This window comes from Brachyistius frenatus, unplaced genomic scaffold (genome assembly GCF_029030835.1).
Source record: "Brachyistius frenatus isolate BFR_SWC_R1_liver_20210118 unplaced genomic scaffold, ASM2903083v1 Contig_19, whole genome shotgun sequence".
NCBI classification, from domain to species: Eukaryota; Metazoa; Chordata; class Actinopteri; family Embiotocidae; genus Brachyistius; species Brachyistius frenatus.
In genome coordinates, this window is record NW_027210618.1 from 5,380,188 (window position 1) to 5,394,459 (window position 14,272).

The 14,272-nt window shown below is 39.6% G+C and overlaps 1 protein-coding gene across 2 annotated transcripts in view; it reads left to right on the top strand.

Annotated features, from left to right (window-relative positions):
* The window catches only part of LOC138619173 (transcription factor SOX-6-like), a 118,075-nt gene that overhangs the window by 39,620 nt on the left and 64,183 nt on the right, over positions 1 to 14,272 (top strand). For both annotated transcript variants that reach the window (XM_069695465.1, XM_069695466.1), the window contains exons 3-4: positions 4,498 to 4,717; positions 7,518 to 7,728. In XM_069695465.1, coding sequence (XP_069551566.1) covers positions 4,499 to 4,717; positions 7,518 to 7,728 — 430 coding nt within the window. In that variant the 5' untranslated portion in view covers position 4,498. The remainder of the gene's footprint in view (positions 1 to 4,497; positions 4,718 to 7,517; positions 7,729 to 14,272) is intronic.

The window sequence follows — 14,272 nt, forward strand, 5'->3', positions numbered from 1 at the left end:
CACTGATTTGAAGGAAAGGGTATTATTGATTGATCATATGTAGCAACTTAATAAGGTCATACTGCATGTAAAGTGCTTTTTCTGAAACTTGTCTGGCTTTCCAGTTTGTCTGATGGAGTTGTTTAAGTTGTTTTTCTTATAAACTCTGACATTATTGTTATTTTTAGGATTTTCCTATTCTTTTTATCAACTTTTTTTTATCCCAAAAAATTCAGTTAAGCTACATGTCACGATGGATTTGAGGCTAGTAAAATTATCTGGCAGTTTTTTTTACATGCAAAAATGATCAACAATTTTAGTAAAAGACAAAAGTAGACAACAACAACAACAACAACAATAAAAAACCCTTGGAGCTTTTGAGTGGCTGAGCCTAACATTTGTTATTTTAATGAAACAATGGAGTCTTCTTAACACTGATTCTTTGCCTGATGACCAGTGCGTGAAATATACTGTTTTCCTGCTCCAACCAATCCGAAAAAGCATCGTGGCCTGCTTACCAACAAACCACAGTACTGTTGCGTGATGAGACCCTATCAGTGGCAGCGAGTTAAGAGGCTGGGCATTCCTGGCCATATGAGACACCAGTTCCAAGAAACTTAGTCTTAAGCACCCCCATAAACACAGCACCAGCAATATTGTCAGCTAAATATAGGCCCTGTTCTGTCTTCTCCCTCCCTAGCTCCCCATCGCTCTCTCATTGCTCCAGCATGGGTTGCACAACTTGATAATGGATTAGTGATTTGCTGTTTGTTGGTTGTCTGGGTCTTACAATCTCATGTCCCCATGTTGCTGTGTAAAAATAAGGTCTGGCAAAATTTAAACCTCAAGCTTACAGCTTTTGCTATTCCAGTCAGTTCAATCAAGCTATTGTTGGAGAGACGATGGTTGTAAAAATTAATGTCAACTTAATTTATTTTTAAGATAAAGATTTGACACAATGGACAAGTTTTTAATACATCACGTTGTTACAGATTAAAGTGGTGGGTTCCAAACTTCCACTCTGACGTCTTACAAAAAGCAGTGTGTAGTCGGGGTCACATTCCAAATGTGTTGTTAACAGCTCCGCCAAATGAAAATGTTTCACTCCAAACCTCTCACATGGTTTAATTTAAAAAAATGTTTGAGCAATCCAGTATCTAACAAAAAAATGTAAGGATTAAATAAATCATCTAAAAACGCTGTTGGACACGGGCTCGAGGTAGTTGTGGCAGTGGCCGAGTGGCGGCTGGTTTCGCACATAATAATTGGTTAAAATTAGTCAGATGTCTACGCCCAGTGGGATGAAACGGCTGAAAATGATTCTCTACGGAGTAAACACAGACCTATATATTCATGCAGTTAATTTGGGTCTGATAACACCAGGCTAATGGAGTATGCATAAATCCAGCCAGCATGGGACCACAAACTCCATATACTGTGACATGAAGAGTGATATCTGGCACTGATGAGATTAATTAGCATTGTGTGAACTCATTTATCAAGGGCTTGAATGTAACGGACATACATTATATATAAAAGTCTCCGGCTTGCTAAAAAAAGACAGCCAAATCAAGTGGCAGTATAATACAAAGTATTCCCATTGCTAGATACCTGTTTAGCTGTAATGTCTGAGAAAGCTTGTCATGATCTTAAACGGCATTTTGTCCACCAGCTAATAAGTTGACTGCCTGCCTCGAGTCCTGTGCTGGCTCGTTGGAATACAATGGGAGTTTGGGGGCTTTTTCTCTAAAAACAGCGCCTTGTTGCATCTGAAAATCACATGGACGAAATCTTTGAAACTGACCCAAAACAGTTTAGTTGCTAAATAATGGTAAACTGTTCAGTAGAGTGTAGCTGCGCTGTAGAGTTTGGTGGTAAATCTCTGCAGATTCAGCCGTATGAGCAACCTCTTATTGAATGGACTGATTGTTATGATAAAGGTTTTTATTGTAGCAGCATAGTGTGTAGGTTGTTCCCTTATCTGGACTAACTTACAGCAATAAAATAAATAGATTTTTCAACTTTCCACTGTAAACCCTGAAAAAATTAGGTTAGTAACAACACTGAAAAAAATTAAAAAATATATGAATTTGAGCCTGAATTAGAGTAAATATTGGGATATTTTTCTGTAAAGTCAATAATTAGACAGTATTTCAGATGTTTTTGATAACATGTCTATAGGAGAAGGTGATATAGTTAGGATAGTGTACTATTAATGGGTCTCCAGCATCTTCAGGACAGATTTGAGTGCCTCCTCTAATTCAACCTGCATTACCGAGTCACTGGAAGCTGCATTCCAGCAAAAGTTGTAAAAGACGACATGTACCAAACATTATGACCTACAGAATCACTGAACAGAATCACTGAACAGTCAAACCAACATAGAAATCAACTCATTTAATGTCATGCATTACGTATCACGCAGATATACTATGTAAATGCAGAACACAAATGGTGACGGTTTTCTTCACAACTACACATCACACAGTTCTCACATACACTATTTGGATTTACGCTGGAACAAACTTTTCCTTGTCCATCCTCTCTGTCCTCCTTTCATTATTGCTCTGGTTGCTCTCTTTTTAGTCATCTTTTTCTCTCTTTTGTTTAGCGCACGGTAACATTTGGTTATATTCTGTTATGGTTTTTTAACTACCTATGTATATTAAATATTTTCACCTTTTTTTTGCCTCCCCACACATGCAGACTGCAACCCTGCTCCTTCTTTTCAGACATTTGACCGACGGTCGGGCTTACGTTAAAGGGAACCCGGGAGGCTGCATATTTCAGAGATGGACGGCCTGCTGTGATTTATTGCATGCCAACGCTGAAGTAGCAATCTGTTTTGCTTCACAGAAGTTGTGCGTGTGCGTGTTTGTTTGTGTGTGAGGTAGGAGACACTGTTCTTTAGGAATCAGAGCAAAAACAGTTAATGTCAGTCTGATGCCATTTCTGTTGGAATCAGTTATCACTGAGCAATTTGAGTTGGGTTTGTTTCTATAGACTTGTTTGAGTTTGTGGGTGCTTGTGTATTTGTATTGGAATATGTACTTAGCCACATGAAACAGAACATTAAGGAAAAGTGAGCTTGTTTTTAGATTTTAAATAAGAATTTAGAGCTGACACTAAGCTACTAGAGAGGAGAGTTGAGGTACACAATGTGGTCAATAAATTCCTCATAAGTACAGTGAAACAAAGGGTCGTCATTACAGGAAATGATGTATTGGTCTAATGACTCTCTCAGCCTGAGGCTCACATTAGAAAAAAAGAGAGATTTTTCCACTCAAACTCAGCAGCAGAGCATCTGCTTCTTAACAGCTCCGAGGGGATGAGAGGCCTTGATGCTGCTTAATAGATTAATAGATTATCCCCATGTGCTTCTGTATGTGTGTGTGTGTGTGTGTGTGTGTGTGTGTGTGTGTGTGTGTGTGTGTGTGTGTGTGTGTGTGTGTGTGTGTGTGTCTGAGAGAGAGGAACATTCGGTATGAAAGCGTGTAAATTACTCTGAATGAGTGTGTCTGTAAATACCAAAAATATTATATGTACTTTAGATTTCTTGTATGTGACTGAACTGTAATTACATCTTCAGCATTCATGTCTCTGCATTTTAAATAAAACGGTGGGTTTGAATTATCTATTTAAATGCATGGTTCTGAAATCGCCAACAGTTTTTTTTGTGGCTTCAGTATGCAGTCAGTGGGGGACAAAAGTCTAAAATTATTTAACATATTATTTTAAGTAAAATTATACAAATGATACTGCTGATTTACAAAAACCTGAATCCAGCGACCAAGACAGTTAAGAATTGTTCAAACAATGTACATAAGTTGAACTTGACATATTGTAGATATAATATTTCATATTTGAAAAATTACAAGAAAAAACAAGTATCAATGAAGATGAACGTAAAGTCCATCAACTCATCTATGTACACTTGCTACTTTCTGTGTAAAATGATCTAAGTTAGTCGAATGTTAATTAAAGTGCATTTGCAGATATTTTTATCACGTAAAAAAAAGTATGAATATAACGTTCTAAATACAATACGATAAATATAGTTACTTACTAAATATTATATCTCCTAACTATTATATTTTTAAGTGCTGAGTTCAGTTGGGTAGATATGTAGGTCCCCTTTAAGTAAGTTAGAGACTGTTAAATTAAAACTGTACTTTGATGAAAGCACATCAGAAGTCCAAATATATAACTATGTAAAATGGGAGGAGACATATTTGGCCTGTATATTTGTTTTATTTATATACAAAGTGAATAGGGAAACTTACTTTGTTTTCACTGGTGGTGTTTTAGTGTTTGCAATGTTCCACAGAAATTGCTCCATAGCTTCCAGGAAGGCTTTGGTTACAGTCTTACCAAGACCTCTCAATATTTATCATCATGACATCAGCAGCACAAGTTTTCTGCTGCTCATGTATTACGTCAGTCCTGGCAGACAACACTGTAAGTCTGCAAACTGAAGTCACCAAAAATAAAAAAGCCTTTTTATTTATCTCTTTACAGAATGATGTCTTCCCTACGAGCAACGCCTCCCTTTCACCAACCGTCAGAGGAAGCAGAAGGGATAAGTCAGGACAATGCAGCCTGGGCTGGTGATGATCGAGAGGTCCCAAAGGAGACAGTGTCGTCCCCTTTACATGACCAACTCCACCCGGACGTACTGCAGCCAATCAGACAGAAACCGATGGATGCTGAGTGGGAGAATGTCGGCCCCGGTGTGATGGTGAGAAGTGAATTATGCACAGAGCTGAAAAATTGACCATATCTTATCTTGAGCTATGTTCCCATAACTCAAACCTATAAAACAAATGGGGTTAGTGTGTGTACACAGTGTACACACTCAGGCCACATGACTCATAAAACACTCATGAAATACATGCAGGAGTACACAGGGTGTGCAAATTCTCATGCATAGTGATGATTGTGCACTATTGGTTCACACACACACTTTAATGCATGTATTCACAAACATGCACTGTGCTCACACACTCACACACACACACACACACACACACACACACACACACACACACACACACACACACACACACACACACACACACACACACACACACACACACACACACACACACACACACACACACACACACACACCAGCAGTTCTCTCTTGTCTGTGTGCTACAGGCAGTGCTGTAGGCAGCCCAGTGAGGGTCTTCCTCTGGAGGGTTATACCCCTTGCTTCTTCTCATCTCCACTGCCTGTTTTCATGTGTTTGTGTGTGTGTGTTGAGGTGTTAGTTACTTGGCTTCAGGTTCTGTTGGTCCCAAATGGACGAGGCGTGTTTGACTTCAGCCTCCGAGGGAAGGGAAAAGTTCTTAAAATAAAGTTTCCTTTGGTATCATTATTGTGGCAAAACACATTTAACATTTCCCAGAAAAAGAGTCACATCATTTTTTTTTTTTTTTTAATTATTTTGGAATTCTGGGTTGTTCATTCTTACAAAAGCATAATTTGATAAAATTGAAACATTTACCCACTCTCAGTGCTTGATAAGAGCTTTAAAGGCAATTAAACATGAATGAAAACAAAATTTGAAAACCTCACTTAGTATAACTATGCAAACTTCCTTTCTATTTCACCGTCTTTTGTATTTTCTATGTCTTTTTCTTTTTTTGGTCTCACACTAGCAAATGTGACTGTTGTCCGTTATGGGAGAAGACTGATAGGAACACAGGAAGAAGTAATTCTTTCAAGTGTGTTCAGAAGGGAGAACCAGTTTTTGGCTCGAAAATAACCAAGTACAATGTTTGAAATAGTTGAAAAATGTTGACTCCATAAAGTCAGCAAGAAGATGAAGTGGTAATACAGCACAAAATAGCTTTGAATAAGTGAAACACTAACATGGAAGGTGACATGTTGTGAACAGATAGGGGGAAACAATATTCTGCTTCACTTTGTCCTGTCACCAGCCTCCAACATCAAGGGACACCTGAAAACAAAACTTTGCCGGGCAAGAGTTCAGGCTTCCTTTATCAATCAGTGGACAGATACTCTACCTACGTCTTATTTTCAGATTTCTTTCAGACAAATAATCGTCCTTAGTAAATAACACATTTTGAAAACAGATAATTCATAGACTGCTTCTGATCAAGCTTATGATATGCTTTGTTAGATATTTCAGTTTTACTCTTTAGTATCATGTCTTTTGAATCCAGAGTGAGCTTCAATACATGCCCAGCTCAGGTTTCAATGCCTCACTCAAGGACAATTTACAAATTCAGAAGAATAATCATGAACATGCATTGTCTGCTGCAGAGAGTGCATGTGTAACCTTTAGGTTTAACATTTGATCTGACCATCAGAACTTCCTGCCCACAACATACTGTTGTATAACTCCTGGCCAGTCTTGTGCAAGGACCTGAAAAAACACACCCGAACAATCCACGAGTGACACACTATCTTCTAATCCTCATTACAGAGGCATCTTCCGCTTAAAGACAAAGTGCACAACAGGGCCTCCTCGAGCCATTTCAAGGGCATCTTAAGATCCCGCTGTTAGCCAAAGCCCCTTGTCTTTGAAACATAAGCCTCCTAAAGTTCTTGGAGATCCCCCCACTCTGTAAGGGCAGGAGAAAGCATCCAGAAATAGCCCCGGTGTTATAACACCTGTGCTAAAGTGTCTGTTGTGTGGGACAATATGGTCATCTTGAAGGGCTTATCATCTTGACAAATATAGATGCCTGATGTCTCCTGCTTAACTCATAACCCAGCAGAGCAGACAACAGTGGGACACACACACACTTGTCATGCTGCACAACATGTAAAGAACCATTACATAACTATCCTCCATTGTCAACAAGTCTTGTCAACAAGGCCTGAAAAAGACCATGCCTCAGACATCCACTTTTAATTCCATTAAGTCAGTAATTTAGTATCACCTGCAGACAGCTGTTTATAACTATGGATAGCTATGCCAGTTTACTTCTGCGTGATAACAAACAATTTCAATTTATGAAAATATACACTAGTCATTGAGGCTGTATGCTGTAAGGTCTAAGGCTGACTGCAGAAGCAAAGAAACATGACTTGTGTGACATTTAAATTAACAAATCAGTTATTCCACTTAATACCAGACTGCTGTGTTGTTCTATTTTCTGTATTGAAATGAGTTTACTTTTAAACAACTGAAAAACATACTTGAATGTCATTCTTTAGCGTCTCAGTATAAAGACATGTAATGGAGAAATGCCTCAGTGGTCCTGATGACAGATAGATCAAGTTCTGTAGTCATCAATTTCTGTCAGTAGCAAAATGCTATCCCAAACTTGACATTGGCCATGCCACACTAGGCAGCACATGCCAAGGTAAAGCACAGCTAAGCAAGCAATTGCTTCATCGAAACCAATACTGATGGGATATACAGTGTATATTTATGGGATGCATTTATATGCTCTATGTTAAAGAAGAAAAAGTTGACAGCACAAATTTAATGATCGCTTACAGAAATCAAGCAGTTAATTACTGTGTGCAGCTTTGAACACTCATTCGCTGTTTCTTCCCAGGACAATGAAAGCAGCAAAAACTGCTCACTCTACTCTTACCGGACTATCTCTACCTCTCCACCCAAGCCAGAGGAGTATTCCAGGGATCGCGGAGAGCCAATGATCGGCCTCACCTTTGGAACGCCGGAGCGCCGCAAGGGAAGCCTGGCAGACGTGGTGGACACACTGAAACAGAAGAAGCTTGTGGAGCTGACCAAGACAGAACAAGATGGTAAGAGAAAGTCTTCAGTTTGTGTGTGCATGTATAAATCTGTGTGCGTTTTGTCTGTAATGTCTGCAGGAAGAGTTGGGGCACAATTGCTACTTTTAAGCCTTGCCTTACATTCAGACCTGGAGGCTGCAAAGTACAGCCACTCTTTCACTTAACAATGTCACTTGTCGTCAAGTGGAAGATAACTTTACAAGGTCTAAGAAAACAGCTCTGCTTTGATTGAACAGCCATACATTATTGACTTTATCTGTAGGGCTTTGAAAGAAATGTGTTAGCTTATATAGGTTAGATAAATGGTATAAACCCCCGGACAAGTATATAGTCCATCTAAAATAATGGTGGACCAATTTAAAAATATTTAGTGTTACAACCAAAATCCATTATTGAATGGGTGTTGGAACTATAACAAATATTTTATGTTATCGAATTTACACACTAAAGTAGCATAGGATGATATATTTTGTGATATTAAAGAAATATACATACATTTACATTAATATGAATTTGTTGCAACAGCTCTCAGCTAATCCGACTTTGTTTGCATTGTGAGCTAGAAAGCGAGGGCCATAAACAGCAAGTAATGGGTTGGTCTTTATGTCAACGGTAAACCATACCGACAACAAGAAAAAGGATATTTTAGAAAAACAACTCTAAAGAATGTATATTCATGTAGCACATTGTTCCCTAAGAACAGAAAGGAACTGAAGGACCTTTATTAGAATAAACTGATGGCATCAGTTGATGCCATGATAGACATGTTCTTTTCGCTCATTTTCTCTTCAAACTTACCTGCATATTTCTTTTTCTTTTTCTGAACACATCCTCTCCAGAGGATCTTTGAACATCTAAAATTACAACTGACTGATCCTTTGCTCGTTAGATCACAATATCAATCAGTGAAAACACAGGTTTCCCTTTCTCTGTTACTCCTCTGATCTACACCACTAATACAGGAAAGCGCTGGAGTCTCCCAGCATGCCTCTGCTTGCCCCTTCCCACCCCAAAGCAAGCCAGATCTAAAACCATCTAACACCCCTCTTTACTGTTATGTGCACATAGTAATCGTGATGATATCAGAGGAGCGCTTGATCTCTCTCATTTAGAGGTTTTACTTTGTTATTGATACAGTAAAGTGGGCCAGAATGGGACAGCCTGGGGCGTAATACAGCACAGTGTCTTTAGTTGAAAGATGGGAAGCTTTGCCTCTTGTCTACAGCAAAGAAGGTAGTTTGAAAGAAAAAATGTGTGTGTGTGTGTGTGTGTGTGTGTGTGTGTGTGTGTGTGTGTGTGTGTGTGTGTGTGTGTGTGTGTGTGTGTGTGTGTGTGTGTGTGTGTGTGTGTTTTCAAAAGTGTTGTGACATCTTCTTGTCAAATCAAAGGTGACATATGTGGAAGGAAATGCTCACGGACAGATTTAAGTGTCTTTTTTTCTTTCTTTTTTTCCACACCGCATGTATAGTACAAATACCACCGGATCTGACCTTGCTTGTAACAAGATTGCTCATTTTCAATTAGTCATTAAGTTTTCCGAACACATTTTTGTGTTGGCTGCATGTTGTTTCTGTGCAACATTAAAAACTCAAGAGACTAAACTAATCCATTTCACCAAACATGAACAAAACGTCATTCAGTCTAATTAACTGTACATGTTTTCAAATCTCTTATTGGACCAGGGAATCCTTCATGCGTTTTGATTAGAGGAGCAAGGCATGTCATATTTAAAACAAAATCATCTTTTATCAAACGAATTGCATATATTGAATGACTTCTTCCACTCTTACTCTTTTTTTTTTTTTTTCACTTATGGCATTAAATAAAACAATAACAACAACAACAACAACAACAAAGTATACATATAGACACATTGGTATACACTACATAAAGTATATATCAGTGACCTCCTATATGTTGATGACATCAAGCTGTATGTCAGGAATGAACTAGACATTGATTCACTGAGTCACCTCACCAGGATCTACAGCAACGACATTAGGATGGTATGTCAAATGTGGCAGTATAGTAGACATACAGGACGGCTACAAGTACCTGGGTATCCCACAGGCCAATGGGAACGAGGATGAGGATGCATGGTGGTCAGCCACAGTCAAATAGCCCCAGAAGGTAAAACAGGTGCTGAGAAGCCAGTGGTAGGAATACGATCCAATCCATCAACATGTATGTTGGGTAGCCCTCAGATATCCAACTGGAATAGTAAACTGGCCATAGTAAGAAGTTACTCTCCATAGGAGAAGTTAGATTGCACAGATTCTACAAGCAACGGAGATAGGGGGGATTAGGATGACATCAGGACAATGGTCACCCGTGATGAACTGCTCAGAGAGTATCTACAATAAGTGGCTGACAACATGGAATACTACCAGTGGCTGGAAAAGGCTGGCCTGAATGACTGCACTGATCATGGCAGCACAAGAACTTGCCTCAAACACCAGATCCATAGAGCCAGTGGTCTACCACAGCAGATAGGACCCAACCTGCAGACTGTGTAAAGATGCTCAGGAGGCATTCCAGCACATAGAAAGGTGTTACATGGAAGCAGCGTACACTGAGAGGTGGGTGGCATAGTGCATGGGGACATCTGTGTTGAGTATGGGTTAGAAGTCCCCAAGTCCAAATGGGACACACCATCGAATGACAACAGAGCTTTGGTCCTGTGCGACTTCAGGTTCCAGACTGACAAACAAATGCTGATTTAACCAACCAGAGATAGTGGTGGTTGACAACAGAAGAGGGCCATTGTGGTAGATGTGGTAGTCCCAGCTGACAGTGACATCATGGAGAAGGAGCATGAGAAGGTTGAAAAGTACCAGGAACAAGTGGATCAAAGGTGGATGTGGTCCACAGTGGTCCCAGTGGCAGTAGGAGCATTTGGGTCTATGACCAGAAGATACGACAGCTACAACATCTTTGATTTGATTTTTGATTTTATACACTTTATTAATCCCTGAGGGGAAATTTCTTCACTACAGCAAATAAGCTCTCAGGGGGGAGCTGCTGCAGCAGGCTGCCACTAGCGCGGCGCCAGGTAACCTGACCTGAGGTGCATGTTTTTGGATGATGGGAGGAAGCCGGAGAACCCGAATCTTAAGCGTCTGTTCAGAAGAGTGCAGTCCCAGGAACAGCTAAGGTACTGCACAGAACCCTCAAACTCCCAGGCGCAGAGGATCCAAATAAACACAAATACATCATAACCAACAACAAAAAAAGGTTCTATGGTAAATACACTCAGGAGATATTTCGTCCAATCTCCACAAAATGAGTCAGATTTCCTGCACATTATTCCTAGCCTTTGCTAAAGAAAACAAAAAAAGAAGCTGGGTATTGAATTTGGCTCATATTTGCTAATTAGCAACGCTGTTATCCCCAAGGACTAACAAGTGGCATTGATCACGCTGCAAACACTTTAGACAAAAACAAACGAGATATAAATGTGCAATATAACCAGCCACAGTGAATCATACAGTGGTAACATGAATAATACTTATCTTTCTGAGCCTTGTAAACATTAATGCGAATGGCTGTGATCTTTGAACACATTGTAAAAATGTCTTTCATGCAACACAGTAATGCAGTTCATTTCGAGCCTATTGTGACCCTACTCCTGAAGATTGACAGAGACCTCTACTTTTTGTTCTTAATAATTTTTGTCAAAATGACACGAGGTGATCAATCGATGGCTGAGGTTGAATGCTTCAGTAAGTGAATTCTCCTCCTGTGGCCTTTAAAACTGACGAGCTGCACATCCGCTTTATTTTTTCTCCTTTGTTGATACGTTTGAATATGGCTTTTTCAATTAATTGCCTCTTCCACTCCTTCACTGTATTATTGTATTTTTCCATTTTTCTTTTACCTCATGTGATGGGAGGCAGTTGCTCTTGCTTCAATCCTTCAACTTCAGGAGCCTCTCAAATCACTTCTGGCACATTTTTTTTAGAATCCCTCTCCAACAGGCAACCTTGCTCACGTGCAAAATCAAAGCTTTGTTGTGTGTTACTGGTAAAGGCAAAGCATTCCAAATTCATAAGCAGTCCGATTTTGGGGTTTTGATAAAATAATGTAAGGCACACAGGACTGGAAGGGTATCCTGGTGAATAGGCCTGGTGTGGTGTGCCACAAATTAGACTCAAACGCTGCATAGCGTAAAGCTCCACAGCGTAAAGCTCCACAGCGTAAAGCTCCACAGGCTTATTCAGTTTATTTAGGACTCTTTAGTGGCCTGTGTTCACCTAGACTGACACTTAACATGTAGTTTGTACAGAATCTTCTTACAGCACGGCCAGATTTGATCATCATCACTCAAATGGCAAGCACATTAAAGCCTAAACAATGCTGTCCCTTTCCTCCTCTTCCACCTCCTGCTCCAAAAGCTCAGTCAGCTGAACTCTGCCAGGTTAGATTGGCTGTATGATCAAATGGAACAGACCCTATTAACCACTGAGCGCTCACTTAGCCTAACATAGCTGACCCCTGTGAGCTAAAGTGTGGATGATGTCGTTGTTAGCCTTCGCGCTGTGCTCACCCCCTGTCGGCACGCTGTTAGCAGTCTGCTACTCAGAAGAGCCTTGAGTGCCTGTGACAATTCTAATGAATAGATATGGCCTCGCTTTGCAATGTGGGAGATTTTTTTTCATGCAACTGCAGCCTCAGTTTTAAAAGCTTTATCAAGAACTCTTTAAGACTGTGTCAGGTAGCTGTGTTGCAGTTGGTTGCTGAAAATGCCTTTTTTGTCTGGACTTTTACAACATACAAGCCAAAAGGGTGAAGGCCTGACATTTTCTTGACAATTTTGGCATTTATGTTGAGTTGTGCTTGTGTTATTTGAAAGTTTAGATACAAAGGCTTACTTCACACAAAAGGCTTTCTCTATACTGTTAAAGTACTTAGCACTTATTAGACTGGTAGGCTGATTGTATAAAATATTCAAGGCCAGGATAAGGGAACATCAGAGAAAAAAAATGCAGGGACCCAGACATGCTATTGAATAGACATGCTCCTGCATTCTTAATCATTTTGCAGCTAAAAATAAGAGATAGAGAGCATTAAAAATAAAAGCCTTGAATAAACAGACAAATAACAATAACCCATCTCTTAACACTGATAGGTGCCTCATTCGCAATCAAATAATCTGAATTTATTTTGGCTCCTTAAACCCTCAATACAAAAAGGGAAGAAAACATTCGGAAGTGGAAACATAACTGAATGCCAAACCAAACCATTCTAGGATTCTGTCTGATGGACATTCAACCCAGCGGAGTGCAATCAAGCTCCCTCCGTTTTGATGACTGAATTATGATTATCCGTATTGTCGTACCTCCCGGGGGCCACCTGCTGTTAACGGGGTCTGGCACGGGCAAAGTGCCTCGTAACAATTTACTCAGCCATCTAATGTGCCTAGCGCAGCTCTGGTGTCTGGCAAACACTTTAACATCACTGTAATCCCTGTTTACACCCAAGTTTTTATGAATTACTGTACAATTCATGTGTTTCATTTGCAAATGAGACCAGGCTCAATTACCAAACACCGTATGGCTGCAGAGTGGTTCTCTAACTGTGTGAACAGTTTAGGAGTTCAGGTAATGTAGCTTACTGGACTAGTGTTTTGTGTCATCCTCTCGTAACATTGAGACATCTTACTTCCATGTTCTAAAAAGTTCAAACAACACATCTGCTTTTCTGAGATGAAATAGACTGAATAGACCGAGGCCTCCAGTCTGATAGTATACAACTTCATAGACTGAATTGGACATTGCTCACTTGTGTTTTTTTCATTACCACTGAACATTCGCAGAGCAAGCACTGTTTGTTACTCGTCAGTCTAAATAGGCATCAGTCAGTGAAATTTTTAGACCATCATTTCAGAAAAGGCATTTAATCCACTGCAAAAAAGTCGGCAGATTTAGTCGATACCTCAAGCCACACATTAGGTATTCATAAAAACTCAACGCCACCAACTGCCACTCCCTCCATATGGAAATGGGAAAAAACATAACTTCTAATCTGGCATTAGTGGTAAGTTGACGATGCATTTCTAGGATCCAACAAACCCAGCTTTCTTTCATAAGGCATCATGACTGTCTTGTTTGATTCATTTTTGTGGAAAGTTTAACTTGTAATGAGTCCTAATTAAGTGTTAAAGTTAAAACTGATTCCATTTTTGTCACAGTTTAACTGAACTTCCCAATACTTCCCAATTTCTTCCTGACCCAATGTTTCATCTTTAAATTAGTTGCATAAAAAAAGCAATGCCGTTTCTGTCATTTCATGAGAGATTTCTCTATTTGTATATTTGCTCTTCTCAGTGAGAAATGAGAGGGGCTTAGTTGGGAAAATGTGATGTCACAAAGTATTCCATTCAGAATTTAACAATATTTTAATCAAAATCTGATGACAGTTGACTGTAGATATGTTTTAAGTGTTAATGATACAGAGGATGTTTTTTTCCCCTTAAAACTCAAAGTCAGAACTCCCTTAAAACTCCCCACCACTCTGGATTTGACTTCCTGCGACTTCTGTCTGTTTGTCAATT